Raw genomic sequence first — 16,459 nt, 5'->3', positions numbered from 1 at the left:
ACGGCTGGGCGCCAACCACGTGGATAGGGCTGGAAGAAGAAGCAACGATCGAGATACGCAAAGAGATCGATCTGGTGATATGCAAAAGTCATTGACTCGCCGCGATCGTTCCGGAATAACGGGCACGATGATCAAGATCGAACCGTACACGCCGCGCCCTTCGGGCCCCCTTCCCCTCTCCTCTTCCACCGTAGGGCCCATTCTTTCTCTTCCCCCTCTCTCTCCTCCTCCTCTTGTTCTCGATCTTGATCCCATGGATCGCGATACGATACGAGGATCGCGGGAGCAAGAAGTCGTGTTATTACAGGTTAGCAACGAAATGACAGACGCTACGTGTGCGCGCCCTTCTTCGATCACCCTTTCTTGATACATTGTCCGGTTTATTTGTGCTCGAAACGATGACTCGACGAGTTTCAGAATAATAAAAGTTTTTAACGCATTGGTTCAACGGAATTCGAAAGCGTCGGAAAAGAGAAAGAAGAAGATAGAGAGTTTCTTTCTTTCCTTTTCCTTTAGGGAAATTTTTCTTAAAAAAAAAATAATTGTTTTTTTTTTTTTTCAGAATTTATATACAACTCAAAGCAAACATCGTTTAACTTAAGAAACATTCTCTGATTTGTTGAAACTTTCTTTCTTTTAATGTGACTACCTAGAAATTGCGTAACAACAATTAGAAGCAACGCCATTCCATTGACGTTAAAAGAGGAGAAAAAGAAAAAAAAGAAGAAGAATAAGAAAGAAAGGAGACTTTCAAACATTCCAACGAGATGACTCAATTGAGAATCTCAGAAACTTTATACTTTATCGCTATGATGGATAATTACCACCAGTTTCCTCCATTTTAACCGCATTCGAACCGGCGCTAATCGAACGATTCGCTCCGATTCCATTCGTCGATCGTCGTAATTAACGGCGGGAAAATATTTTGAACGAAGGATATTATTAGAGTGGCCGCTTCCGTGTTATTAATCGACGATCCATCCATGTTTTCTCTCACCACGTTTCTCTATCCACGTTCGTGATACACGAATGACTTAATAACATCGCGAAACATTACGAATCTCCCGTTCTCCATAGTGTTTCTCTCCCCCTCCTTCTCTTTCCTTTTACCTTCTTTTTTTTTTTCTTTTCTTTTCTTTCTTCTTTATCTTTATTTCAACCACCGAGAGACCGAAAATCATGCAACTTTCGATCATACAAATTATACACGGATACTTACGTGTACCCGCCGAATGCCCGATAATTGCTGGAAAGTTACGTTGCACGCTGTAATTTCGGGTGAAAGTTCGTATCATCCGTAATTTCATTTCTGGTAAACCCCCTCCCCCTCCCCTCGCTGTAATGCGGGGAGAGGCCGCTGTACGAGCGCGGGAAAATATGAAAATAAGCGTAAAGCGTTGCGGTTTCGGGGCCCACGTGGCCAATTTGATCGCTCGCTTCGAAATCGAACGTTCTTCGGTTTAATCGGCCGCAAGTTTCCGAGAAAAATTCAGCATGTGTATGGTAAATATATGTGTATATACATAACGTTATGGGGGGGCGGAGTTTAATTAGAAAGTTTGCGGTTCCCTCGTTAGTATTATTTTTTTTTTTTTTACAGATGGTGGGACGGATATTATTAATCGAGATGATATTATTGACACGAAAATTGCAGAGTTAACGAGTTAATTTAATGCCGGTTAATTTTTGTTTGATTAAATTTTTTCGAATTTGCGTAACGAGTCAATTTTCGGACACGATCGAGACACCGATTATCGTAAATGGGATCTCTTTTTTTTTTTCTTTTCCTTTCTTTAAGAACGTGATTTTATTTTATCTTATTTTCATGTTTCTCGTAGAAATGATTAATTCATTAATTAATGGATTTTTATTTCTAAAAATCATATTCCTCTATTTTATATTTATATATATATATATATATTTACTAAAAATGTTTCACGGAAAAATGTTTTAAATTTTATAAATTCTAGAAGCTTCGAGTGAAGTAAAAATTGTGCGTAAAAAAAAAGAAAAATTGCAAAGTTTTCGAAGAAGATAAATTTAAATTCGAAAACTTTGTCAAATTGCGAATCACCAAAAAAAAAATCGCGCAAATTGCTAAACTATCAAAAGATTCCACGAATCGATTCTTGGAATGGTAATAATTCCAGAAATCGAAACACGAAATTCCACACGTCACATTCGCTCTCTATCCACGAGAACGAACGTGAAATATCCTAGGGACAGGCGGCTGCGATAGGTTGAATAATTTCACGCGGCTCGTTGGAATCGGTCGTGACAGAAGTCGTTTCGAATACGTTCTGCATTGTGGCGTCGAACGTAAGAAGCCGGACGAGCGTGCATGCTTAATAAATTTCACGTGGAGGCAGGTTTATACACCGTGGAACCCCTATGGCGATTGGTTCGAATCTACGAATAAATCACCGCCGCCCGTATGAAACCGGCCACTTACCTCCCAACTCATCCTCGATGCTGGAATTCCACCATCTCTCGATCCGTTTCGTTTCTGAGACTGAGGCTCGCAATGAAAAAAAAAAAAAAGGAAAAAAGGATCGATCGATCGTAAATTCGAAAATTTCTTCCATTTCAATTGGATAGCTTGAAGTATTTTTTAATTAGAATCAATTTGTAAATCTATTTTATCACTTTTTTTTATTATAATTATCTTTTAAAAAATATATATATCAAAAAAAATTGTACTCTAAACAGATTATAACAAAATAAAAATTAAATATTTCAGAGAAGAAAAATTTAGTCGAGAAATTTTGAGAATATATTGATGACACTAGGGACTTTTGTGCTCCCTCTTTCGTAACCTCGAAGGAAACTAGTGTCCCAAACTTGTCCTCTTCGTTCGATGCTAAAAACCATTCGATAAATATCCGTTTTTTTCATCGATCGCAAGCAAGCATTGACGAGTTCAAATTCAAGGAACAATAAAGATCGCGAAACGAAGGGAAGAATGGTGGGACGGGAAGGAAGCGAGAAAAAAAAGCGGAATGAATTATGACGGAAAGAAGAAGTTTCGACGAGGGAATTTTCGTGCGCTTCTTCAAACGATCGCCCCTCGACACGGTACACGTTAACACGTGTAAAGGGACGAATGATTAATTAAACGGAGGGCAGAGACACAGCGTGAAACGTCAGAGTGAATGATCGTGAGAGTGGTATCTGGTGGTTTCTTGCCCAAAGGAAGGAGAAAAAGGGCCAGGCTTTTCGTCACGGATCGTACATCATCCGTCGAAAAATCCCTAGACCGTTGTTCCAGCGATTTCATCCTCGGAGCCACTTGGCCGACGAATGATGGCCCTCTAAATCGGCGAGCATAAGAAGAAAACGACGATTCGTAAACTCGTTTCGATCAAATCAATTCACTTTCCGAGAAATCAATTCACCCAAAGAAATAATGGATCTTAAAAATTTAGAGATCATAGAATCGTCGATAAGTATTGAAAATTAAAAGAAATTGTTTTAAAACAAACTCTCTCAATAAAATCTCTTCTCATCTCATCTCGAACAACAGAGGAGAGACAACTCCATCATCCCGTGAAACACCCACCAACCAAGCTCCATCATCCCGCTTGGTCATTACCAAACCAAGAAAACTACCTACACGCAACTTGTAAATCCGACCAACCTAGTCACGCCTCCACTCAACCGCCACCTCGTACTCTCTCCTAACGAGCCAACCCAGAAAATTCCTTCAAGAACGATCCCTATCTCGCTAATCGATTCGACGAACCACCACAACTTTACTCTTCTCGCTCCAACGGATTTTCATCCAATTTTCATCCAATTTTCATCCAATTTTCATCCCGATGACGACGGAAAAGGAAATCTATCGATCCCCGATTTTTCCCTCCGAAAAAGGCAAAAGAGGATTCCAACGTCAATTAAATCCTCCCTGACTCCTCTTCCTCTTCCCGAACCGGAATACCGCGGACGATCGCGATTACGTCGGTGTATACGCGATTTATTTCCCCAGGTTTTATTCCGCGAATGTTGGCCGGCTGACTAACGTTGGAGAGGCACGGCGTGACAATAACCGCGGATAAAGGCGGCGGTGGCGTTGCACGCCAAGTCGCCGAGCGCCACGATCGAGATCGGTGGCAGGGGAGAGAAGAACGCGAGCGCGGCAACGGACACGGAACGACGACAAATAGGCTGCACGCACCACTTCTATTATCTCCCCGCGAAATGGGCGCCTTCCTCTTGCGATTCCCTTGCGTGGGTGTCGTTCACAATCCTCGCCCGGGTTTTTTCGTCCAATTCCATTTACCTTTCTGGATAAAAGGAATTTTTCTTTTTTCTTTTTTTTTTTTTTTTTGGCAGGGATAGGGATAGAGATAGAGGAGGATTTGAAAATTTCGAAATGTGTGTTTTGTCATTTTGAAGTTTATTGTATTGGATCTTTTTTTTTTTTTGTTTTTTGGGGGAATGTTCGATGATATCGACGTCTAAGTTCTTTTTAACTTTTCCTTCGTTTTTCTTTGGTCAAATTGAAATTATGGGTCCGTGTCTCGGTTGTCGAGGCACGTTTTGCGCGGACAGAGAAGCCGGCGAAAATGGGATGGTTGGCATCCGTGTGCAAGGAATGCACGTTTGAAATTAGAATGACAAAAGCCGCGCCCTAATGGCCGTTAAAAGGCCCCCGATGTGCCGGAACACGCTAACGGATCACAGAAACGCGACTCCCGACATCGAAACGGGGACTAGAAACAAGCTGCCAAGTTGAAATGTACTTGAATGGTGGCTTTTCGTTCGTTTTATCGGGATTCATCTAAAGTGAAACAAAATACGACGGATCGAATACGATAAAATAACGAATACCATAATAATAATATTTATATAGAGAGAAAATATTATTCCATTTAATTTCTTTATTAAAAGTTCTCGAATCAATTCCCAAAATTTAATATTTCTATATAATAATGAAACATAATCTGAATAATCTTGTTCAATCATATTCGTATATTTTATTTTATTTATCCTCTACAACTTTTCGCTCAATCTCATCGAGGCCCCCAAAACTTTACAACCTAAATAATATTTTCGTCCAATCCCAGAAGATCCCAGAGACTCGATCCAATCTCTCTAAAAAAGAAAGAATAAAATCAAACCTGTTCAAAATTCCCGATCAAATTATAAATGTGATCAAGTTATATTCTCAGAAAAGAGAATAACTCTCTCCGGGCTTCTCACGAAACACGATCACCTATCGTGCTAATGACACGCTAATTATCCCTGTCGCGATCATTCCCTCCGACAAAAAGGAGGAAAAAGAAAAAAAAAAAAAGGAAAAAATACTTGTCAGAAACAAGCGAGAGATATTTCTGTGGACGATGTATAGCACACGGAACAATGTGTACCGTGCCAATCTCGCCAGGCATAATAATGCCAATTACACCGAGCAATAAAGCTGTCATTACGATTGCATGAAAGTGCATTCCGTTCACCGGACCTACCGCAACGTGTGCAAGGGTGCACCGATGCTTTTTTTGCGCCGATTAAACGCCGGCCTCGGCTTCAAGCTTGAGGATTCTTTCAAAGAAGGATCCCTTCTTTTCCCTTCTTCGTATCTCGATTCTTTTCTTTTTTTTTTTTCTTTCTTTTTTTTTTTTTTTTTTTTTTTTTTCTTTCGTTTGCTCGCGTGTGGGACACGTTATTACGTCGTTAGCGAATTACATCTCTGTCGCTCGTTCGTTACGGATTATGCCGCTTCTGTCAAAGATTTGTGAAAGATCGGTTCCATTTTGGATTTTTTCTTTTTTTTACTTTTCTCAATATTGGGTTATTGGGTATGGAATTTTTATCGCGGATTTCTCGTGGATTTTTCTTCTGTATCGTTATACGGCGCATTGATACACGTTTTGTATAGATTTTTTCCTCGAGTCGTTGATATTTTTTTATATTCGATATCGAGTTTCTTGGAACGGTATTAGAATTGGAAATAAATTTAGACAAATCGTATTATTGTTATTCAGAATTAATGTTGAAGAGGATAATTTAAAAGGTAGTAAATTCACGTGTGGGGAATTAAAATTTATTCATCCACACTGTTGTAAATAGTAAAAGGATATATATTTTTTATTGAAACGCGATGGATATCTCTCGATTAATTCGAATAAATCCCTTTAAAAGCAAAAGGTAATTTATTTGATATTTATTTAACGATAGAGTAGAAATGAGTTCGATCGGTTTCCATTTCATGGTTACGAGCTGTAGACATTTGTGTTTATCAATACCGCAATCTCGACACGCGGAACCATGAGCCGTGCATACACACGATCGGGTGAACGCTTAATCGATTTAACGAAATCATTAAGCAAGCGTTCAGCCGTGATTCATTGACGCGTGTCTAAGAGCAAACTGTTCTCTCTTCTTTGTCTAAATTTTTCTTTTTTTTTTTTCCCCTCCAAATTTACAATATTTGCAACCTCAAACAAGAGTCGAGAAATATTGAACTCGATCTGTAATCGTGATATATATATAATCTTATTCGAATAAAACGATAAACTAAGCCTTTCGAATTTTAAAAAAATTGCGAGTGAAAATTTTCGCTAATATTCCTTCCTTTCAAAAGGGGATTACATAAATTGTAACTATTTCGCGGAAGATTTCAATTCCTATGTATTACTCGTTAATATTCGATATCAAGATAACGAAAAATTAAAGTGAGAATGTAACGAAGTATAGACGTTGAAATGGCGTCGGGGGAGAAATGAATCGCGCTTAACAAGATGGAAGATAATATCTATTCACGAAGGATGCATAAAGGAGATCAAGATCGGGTAAAGTCGTTTCGACGAGTCACAACGTACGACAGATTTTCAAAAGTGTCAACTGCAACGTTCAATTAGACGCGTGTGTAATCGCGTTTTGCAAATGCAATTCTTGAAACGAATATATCCGCAGCTGCGCTCGATTCCCGCGAACAGTTGTGCTTTTGTTTTCGATTAATCGAATCAGCCTTCTTAAACACGCCACGAAAACAAGGATATTTTTGTGCTCTGCTTTCCTTCGTTTTCCCTTTTAATCGTCGTGCACGATTAAACGCGGCGTAAAAATTTTCGATTCCGAGAAAATCGTATATATGGAGATAAATAATCGGCGGTGATGTCAACGCGCGTTAAACTCGACAGTTTTTCTATTTATTCGATATCACAAGTTTTTAACATTTCTGAAGACGAAGATGTAAGGAGAAAAATTGTCTGTCTCTAAATTTTTAAAAAGATGCGTTTTTAAAATGTCGAGGAAAGTGAATTCGAATTTAAACAAAAATTATGCGATTTTTAAAAACTAGGAAAAGTGTTCTGTGATGTATCTTCATGTTCTCTAATCTCTGTGAAAATTATGAAACTGAAGAAGGATATCACGATATATATATATCCATAAACGCGTTTACTATCCAGCATGAAAGGGAGAATATTCTAGCATCGGAGATTTACTCAATCACGATCGTGCATTTCTTCATCTCGCAAATGATTAATAGTTTACGTCCGCGGGACGACGGATATCACTTTTCAAAGAGATGGAGTAGAACGTCTGCTTACATAGATGACTTTATTGCGAGCTTTCAATATCCGATTTATTTCAGACTTGCGTACTTTTTTCACTTCACTTTCTTTTTCTTTTTCTTTTCAAATTTATTATATTAAATCTTAAAAATCAAATATCCATGAAATGAAATCACGATACAAAATTCTCTCTCACCTTTATATTATCCTCCATTTCGACACTTTTACACATAGCTATATATATCTATGTATAACCAAACCTGAGTCGCATTTTTTTTTTTTTTCCACAGATGACAACACACCAACTCCAATTGTGGAGAACTCGTCCAAGGGTAAAATTTACTTCGATGGCCGACGCCGCAAGCGCAGGTCTTTAACCGAGAAAAAGGAGCTGGAACGTTTCGAGGAGGACGAGATGTACAAGCAGTTCGTGGGACAAGCCGAGGGGCATCGAAATTTTTTACGAAACGATGCCAGGTACGAGAGTTTCTTTCTCTTCTTTTTCTTCTTTTTTCTTAAAGAACGTTTTCTTTGATCGGTCGTTAAGTTTCTGGTAAATTCTCGACGATATCCAAAGGGGTCTTAAACGTAATTTGATGCAACTTAAGGGGGAAACGGACGGAAGGATCGCTCGTTTAATATCGGCCGTGATGGATGGACGTAGGAAATCAGATTTGCACCTTGTAATTGAAATTGAATTATGGATATTAAAATGTTTCTGACGAATTATTAATGATAGTTGGCCAGGAAAACGCGTAAAGAAAATTTCGTTTCCAATGAAGAGGATTTAATCAATGGGAAAATCAAGAATGATCATAAAAATGAGCATTGAAAAATTCGTAGTAATAACAAATATCCTATATTATTATAATTTTTTTAAATTACTATAAAGATATAATGTAAATTAATTATCATAAATTCATAGAGAAATGGCAAAACTGGCGTTGAATTACGAATTGACGAATAATTAAATCGCGACGTAGCAAAGAAATTAAAAGATGTGTGACAATACGATCGTGATCTCGAATAGTATAAATTTGGGATACGTTTGAACATATAATATATATATACAACAGTAAGTTATCATCAAAAGAGAAACAGTTGGTAAATGAGTACTTTCAACGCAAGGCAGAGATTGATCATCGTATTAATCTCGTGCCCGTTTGCATCATAAAATCGTGAAACGTCATACGTCACAAATGGTAGCTCGTATTTTTTTTTGGTAAATTTAATACGGTTCATCGGGCCTCGATGATGAGGAAAAAAATTGCACAGTTCTTTTCGAAGAACTTTCACGACTTTCTCGCGAGATATGGGGTGCGGTGGAATCCATTTGAGGAATATTCCACGACAAATATCGTTTTACAAATAATTTCCAAAGAAGGGAATCGAGATACACTCGAGTCTGAAATAACGTCGTGTTTAATATTTTTTTTTTTAAATAATTTTTCGATCGAGCATCTTGAAAGAAACTGTTCGATCTTCTGTTTTATCTATTATAATCCAGTGTTTTTTTTTTTTTTTTTGAATCTGAATCCATTGATGCGTTGTTAAATTTATCTAATATCTCTAATAATAATATAAAATATAATTCAGCTGCAATTGGATACAAATTACGGTGAGAACGAAGCACAATGATTGAGAGCCCGTGTGAACGTTCAGATGGAACCAGGCAACGTTCTCCAGTTCTTCTCCAGCGTGAAAAGCCTAAGAGGAGGATCGTTTGAAACGTTACAGATACTACTCCGTGGAGAGAAGACGAAATGATCTGAGCGAGGAGTATGGCCAGGACTCGGAAATGGAATCGGATCCCTCCGTGACTTGGAGACCACGTAGAGCCTTGTCAAGTGAATATTTCATCGAGATCATGGTGGCTGCAGACGCGGAGATGGTGAGGTACCACGGCAAAGGTTTGCTCAGCTACATTTTGGGCCTGATGAGCACGGTAAGAATCTTATTCTTACATCTTATCTGCGTTACTCGTTTATTATATTCTAAACAGAATTTTTTGAAAATTATAAATTCTCGATAATCTGAATAAATTGTGAACGAATTTTTATTTAATTTTTCAAGAATAAAAAAGAATAGGAAATAATAAATTTTGTATAAAGATCTGTTACTTAATTGCAGATATATTTTTCCTTGACAATAAAACATATGAATAATAAAAGCTGTAGGAATATCGCGCAAAATTAAATAAAATCGTCCCTTGGGATACCAATGTACAAAAAACCAGATATTTATTGCAGAGCATAAGTCTGACATTTGTTTGAATATAAAATATCATTGTATATAATAAAAAAAAAGAACAATGGTGGACTAAGAAAAGATAATAAAAAAGAAAGGTTGACAGATCGTGTGGGTGTATCACTTTGTTCGAGCATGGTTTTGGTAAAGCCAAAAAGAGAAATATATATCACTGTGTAGAGAAAATACACATGGTGTTTTTCGTGTATGATCGCTCTTGTAAGTCAAGTAGATCTAAATATGCAACATCGCAATTTTTAGTTAATTTCGAATATCGAAATTAATTCGTATTTTTTTTAATTATAATTCTTTCTGCAGTAATTTGTTTTATTTTAATTTAAAAATTTAAAAAATTAATGCAGAAAGTACTTAACGAGTACTCGAGGAGATCTATACAAATCTTTACATCGAAAAAATCGTACGAATTATCAACATTACGAATTATCAACATTCCTTGCTAATAGAAAACTTCGTATTCAACAGTTCAAATTAATAATTAATAGAGTTAATAATTTAAAAATTTCCAAAAAATCTTTCAGATTATTAGACAACAACGTACATACGTATAATTTCGAAAAAGGCAAACGAATACGAGGGAGCAATCACCAGCATCCCTCCAAGAAACCCACCAATCTCTCTTTCAATATACCCCGTATCGTATTCGATATCGCACCATTTCCTCCGATTTATTACCTCCGCCTCGAGCGAGGTATGGAGAACCATAAGAGGAGGTCCTAGGAAAGTGTGATTTTCGCGAGCAAAGTGGGGCGAAGGGTCATCGATCATCTTTAATCGGGCGAAATTTCATTGCGAGAGATTAGCGACCCCCTCGGGGGTTGACGTAATGGACGTGCCTTGTCGCCGTGAGGAATACAATCCTCGGCGACGACAAGCCGAATCGCATTCCGCGAGATAACCGAGATCCCGGACATTTAGAAGGTATAATACACGTGGTGCGCCGTGTTCCGGAGGAGCATAAATTCTCGAGCGGACGCCCCGCCCCACACGCAGACGCCGTGTAAAATTCATTTGGCGAGAAAGAATAGAAAGTACAAGTTTGCACCTTGGCTATTATAAATCCGGGGCCCGATACGATCGCGGCGCTACCTAACTAACTATTATACCTTTAACGTTGACATTTCGGCCGCGATTCGACTTTGGAATCCGACTCGTTTTACCACTTACTTGTTTCGAACAGTTTGGAACACGTGGCTCGGCCGTACAACCACTTGCCGCGATTTAAAGGGAATTATTAAGAAGGAAAGATTTTTTTCTTCTTTTTTAATGTAATTCATATATCCGAAAATTGATACCAGATGTCTCTCTAAACGAATGGAAGATCCAAATTTTTCGTATCTTACGAATGTAAGAAGATTGCAGCTTCCTTTCAAGAACAATTCTCTTTTTTATATATATATATATATATCTGTGTGTTATAAGTTAATAGGAAGTAAAATCTCCTTAATGTTACAGATATATTGGAATTAAATTTCTTTGGTATATTTTAATTATATAATACATCAAGATGGATCATGAATTCTTGCCAAGAAGTTCTTTCGATGTTATCGGTTTTGAGGAAATTCGAGTTTCCTGACTCGAGGTTGGAACGTTGCACGCGCCATATTGGATCTATCCGCGAAACTCTTGATCCCAACGCTACTAATCGAGCGGTCCTCGGCGAAACGAATCATTTATTTCTTCTATTTTCGCCTGCTTCCCTAGGCGCCGCTTGCAAAACCAGACCAACGTGCATAAATTACGACATTGGTTCACGTTCCTGGAGAAAAGTGTAACGGATTAGTGCGCGAAAGCAGCAAGATCGGCGAGACACATCCCACGTGAACGTTATTCAAAGTTTGATTATCGCCTGTATCGATCGTATAATCGCTCGTTGATCGGATCGATCAGGAAACGATCAATCCTTCATCCTCGTTAGAATAATCAGATATGATTTCCCCATGTTCCATTATCTTCATTCATCTTTGTAATTATACGTATCGAATTAATCGAATTTGAGAATAATTGCAATAATATTTTTCTAGTAATATATTGTATATAGTATATATAGTATAATTATATTGCTCTTCGTTCGAGAATGTTCAAAATTATTTATACAGATAATTCCAAAGCTCACAAATTTTCAAATGATGAAATAAAATTCAACAGCAAACAGTTGTTGACGAAGAATCGGGGAAATTTGGTTGAAATAACAGGGAAGGAGGAATCGATATCATCGATAAACGAATGATTCAAATATAATTTGACTTAGCCTCGCGATTGTCAACCAGGTCATTACCATCCGGTCGGTTGCATATCCCACGCGAGACGGACCACACCTCGGAGAAGAGGGCAACATCCCACGAAGCGTCCGGGACTCACTTTCACGTGCCCACGCCCGTCATTCATACGACGATTCAATCAGCCGTCCCCGGCCTGTCGATCGCCTTTTGATATTCATCGTTCCTCTTATTTATTTATTCATTTTCTCCCTCTCTCTTTGCCGAATCGCGATGAAATCTAATTTGACATCGCGTCGAGCGCCAATTTGATAAGTTGAAAAGATTACACGCTGGACGTGTATATGTTCTATTATCGATTGTCGATAGATTAATGTACTGTTATGAATTTATAATAATTATTTGTTCATTTCCATGGATATTTGCTATTTCCAAATGAACAATTTTGGATCAAAATAATCTAATATAAAGTTCAATGCGAAGAAAAATGGGAGATCTTGATTCTTGATCGCAAAGATCGACATAAAATCTTTATGTCAAAGTTTTAAAAAAAAGAATCGAGGGGATTAATGGATATCTGCCACTTCCAAATGAACAACTTTGGCTCAAAATACGAAAAAAAAAGGGAGATCTTGATTCTTGATCGCAAAGATCGATATAAAATCTTTACGTTAAAATTTTAAAAAAAAGAATCGAGGGGATTAATGAATATCTGCCACTTCCAAATGAACAACTTTGACTCAAAATAATCTAATATAAAGTTTAATGTGAAAAAAAAATGGGAGATTTTGATTCTTGATCGTAAAGATCGACATAAAATCTTTATGTCAAAGTTTTAAGAAAAAGAATCGAGGGAATTAATGGATATCTGCCAAAATCTTTACGTCAAAGTTTTAAAAAAAAGAATCGAGAGGATTAATGGATATTTGTCATTTTCAAATGACAACTTTGGCTCAAAATAATCTAATATAAAGTTCAATGCGAAAAAAAATGGGAGATCTTGATTCTTGATCGCAAAGATCGACATAAAATCTTTACGCCAAAGTTTTAAAAAAAAGAATCGAGGGGATTAATAGATATCTGCCACTTTCAAATGAACAACTTTGGCTCAAAATACGAAAAAAAATGGGAGATCTTGATTCTTGATCGCAAAGATCGACATAAAATCTTTACATCAATGTTTTAAGAAAAAAAATCGAGGGGATTAATGGATATCTGCCACTTCCAAATGAACAACTTTGACTCAAAATAATCTAATATAAAGTTTAATGTGAAAAAAAATGGGAGATCTTGATTCTTGATCGTAAAGATCGACATAAAATCTTTATATCAAGGTTTTAAAAAAAAAGAATCGAAAGGGTTAATGAATATCTGTCATTTTCAAATGAACAACTTTGGCTCAAAATAATCTAATATAAAATAATATAAAATTCAATGCGAAAGGAGATGAGAGATCTTGATTCTTGATCGCAAAGATCGACATAAAATCTTTACGTCAAAATTTTAAGAAAAAAGAATCGAGGGAATTAATGAAAGAATAACTTTATCCACGTTAACAAACTCTGTTTCAACACGCTTTCACGAGAAAGTGAGACAAAGAGAAACGGTTAACAAATTTGGAACAATCGTTACTAGGATGAGACCGATCCACCTCGTTTCCAATATTTCTGTTGCTACTTACTTAAATCACTTGAGCCACGTCCAATCTCGAAAACCATTTTAAACCGTCTTACGACCGGTCGATAAGATTACGGGGAGCAATCGGGACAGCATCCACGGGGCCTTGCGTATCGGATAGAAACGTTCGCGCGAAGAGAAGACTCGACAACGTCGACCGACGACGATTGACCGAGTTTCGAGCGAATTTATGCCCGATGCACTGTGTCGACCCTGCGCGTTTAACAGTTATCTAGCGAGGAACGGCTCGATAATCGTGGACGCGTGCTTCGAGTTAATTGAAATATTAAATTTGGGATTGCGCAAGCTGGGATCGACGATAAACAAAATTTGTTTTATCATCAACGAATGTGTCAAACGAGTGACGAACGAGATATCGTAATCGATTAATTATAAATGTATATTTAGTCTTCTCTTTTTCACCCGTATTAAAGCATCGGATTCTTTCAGTAGTACAGGTCTATTGTTCAGTCTGACGCAATGGTGGAAGATGTCGCGCGGCTTCGATTCTTTTCCATTACTTTTTTCCTCTCTTTTGCTCCTTGTTGTTGTTATTGTTATTATTTCTCTGATACTATACTATGGACTTCCTCTTCTGAAAAACTTCCTTCCTTCCTTCCAACACTTGCAATAAACTATCATTAAGTATCAAAACACGTCAAAAGAAAAAACTTGAACCCGATTCCCCTTTCTACATTCTTTCTTTCGATTCGCAAAATCAGCGATAAGAAGAGATTCGAAAACTTATTGTAGATCACGTTTTCCCCATTAGCCTGAATAGTTGGAGCAACGAACGGAACGGAGCGAGAGGGCGCAGGCAGCTGTCACCTCGATAAATATGAATTTTTGTCGCCGGTGTATAACCCATTTAACCATACCTGTTACAGCGTGGGGCGAGAATCCTCGTTCGAGCTCTCGACGTGACCACCTCGTGACGTGGAAATCGAAAAAACTTGCCTTCTCGCGCGCGCATTACGCGCTCTCCTCCCGGTGACACGATTCGATTCCTATACAACCGGTCCAACGAGGCCCTCCTCGTTCTCTTTTTTCCACCTTTTTGCCCGCGTTATCGCGTCCTCCCTTCGACGATCTCGATCGGTAAGTCGGGAAGATCGAGCGGGCCGTGTGAATCGTGACAATGTTGTAAATCTCGAAGGGTTATTGTGCAAACTAGAACGTAGTAGAACGTTGATGGAATTTAATCGAATTCGATTCGAGAAATTGAAATGCTCGTAACGTGATTGGATATGCGTGAAATCGAGGGAATGTTGTTCGTTTCAAATATAGGAAGAGATATTAGTGGCGGGAAAACGTTTTTATTGTAAATGAGAGAGTTTTTATTCCTCGTGGAACAAAATTAAACGTGGTAATCTAGAAGAGCGATCGTTGGTTTTTTTTTTTTTTTTTTGTTAGAAAAATGGGATCATAGATCGAGAAAGGGGATTGAATCGATTGGAAAGAAATTGTATTATTGAAAATAGGTTAAGCGATAAATAATATTACATACTTTTCGCATTTTAGTTGAGATTGTCAATAGTTTAGTTTCGAGGATAAAATCTACATATACTCATGTGAACATTTAATTATAATTGTAAATTAATATTAAAATTTATTATACGTATAATTATAACTTTTCTATATTTAAATGTGAATATGTGATCTAATGAATATTTCTTATATTTTTTCTGATATATTTTTTTACTTTATTTATATTCTGGTTTACACAATATTACAAGTGTGTATACCATTATCACAAAATGAACGTATAATTTATTATCTCGCAATAAATATTTTCACAATTATTTTCAAAATTATTTAAATTCTTATTAGAAAAATTATCTCCTCTTTTTATTTCTGATGTGAAGATGCTACTTCTTTCGATTCCACAATAATCCCTCCATTTAAATAAAAAAAAAAAAAAACATCCGCTTCAATAATACAATTTCTTTCCAATCTCCTTTTTCGATCTATGGTCCCATTTTTCTAACAAAAAAAAAAAACAAACGATCATTCTTTTAAATTACCACGTTTAATTTCGTTCCACGAGGAATAAAAACTCTCTCATTTACAATAAATACGTTTTCCCGCCACTAATATCTCTTCCTATATTTGAAACGAACAACATTCCCTCGATTGTTTGATTCTTACATACTCTCCAAACAAAGAAAAAAAAAAAATTGATCAAAGACGGATGAAAAACTTAAAGAGAAAATCCACGGGGATTTCCATCACACCACCTCGATTAATTCGTTCAGCCAATTAATTCGTCTCGCTTTCTTTCGCCGTATTATTGTCGGCCAGATAACGATCGACAGCACCACTTAGAACACCTGTTCTTGCCTCAATCGTTCTAAACTCTCCTCCAGCCGCGTTCACCGACGTCCATGGCCTGTCGAGGAGCCATTTTGAAACGTCACGCAGTCGTGGAAAAGAAAAAAGAATAAATTTACAAGGCAAATCACGCCGGATCGTGGATTGAAACGCGTTTAATCAATCAATTACCAGCGAGCACGAGCTGGTGATCCTGAACGTGCACGAATCTGTTGTAATCGTGCTAACCGTTTCCAGAGCAAAAATCTTTGAAGAAACAACCGCAATGGAGTAACACATCAGTCGAGGAATTATTCCAATTGAACGCATCAAGCTCTCTCTTTCGTTCGTTTCATTTAATAAAGTTCGTCTCAGTTCGAGACGGCTGGTTAATCGCTCGAAACGAAGATTTTCTGGGATCAGTAAGTAAATTGGGGGATTGGTAATCTACGCGCTGTAACGAATCATTAT

At 37.4% G+C, this 16,459-nt stretch overlaps 1 protein-coding gene across 4 annotated transcripts in view; it reads left to right on the top strand.

Moving 5' to 3' along the window:
- Positions 1-16,459, top strand: part of LOC122716258 (A disintegrin and metalloproteinase with thrombospondin motifs 9-like) — a 125,037-nt gene that overhangs the window by 93,817 nt on the left and 14,761 nt on the right. For all 4 annotated transcript variants that reach the window (XM_043939164.1, XM_043939162.1, XM_043939160.1 and 1 more), the window contains exons 7-8: positions 7,808-7,994; positions 9,255-9,462. In XM_043939164.1, coding sequence (XP_043795099.1) covers positions 7,808-7,994; positions 9,255-9,462 — 395 coding nt within the window. The remainder of the gene's footprint in view (positions 1-7,807; positions 7,995-9,254; positions 9,463-16,459) is intronic.

This window comes from Apis laboriosa, unplaced genomic scaffold (genome assembly GCF_014066325.1).
Source record: "Apis laboriosa isolate Shangri-la unplaced genomic scaffold, ASM1406632v1 scaffold43_cov150, whole genome shotgun sequence".
Taxonomy (NCBI): domain Eukaryota; kingdom Metazoa; phylum Arthropoda; class Insecta; order Hymenoptera; family Apidae; genus Apis; species Apis laboriosa.
Note: the sequence above shows the minus strand (reverse complement) of the source record. Positions and strands in the feature narration are given on the sequence as shown.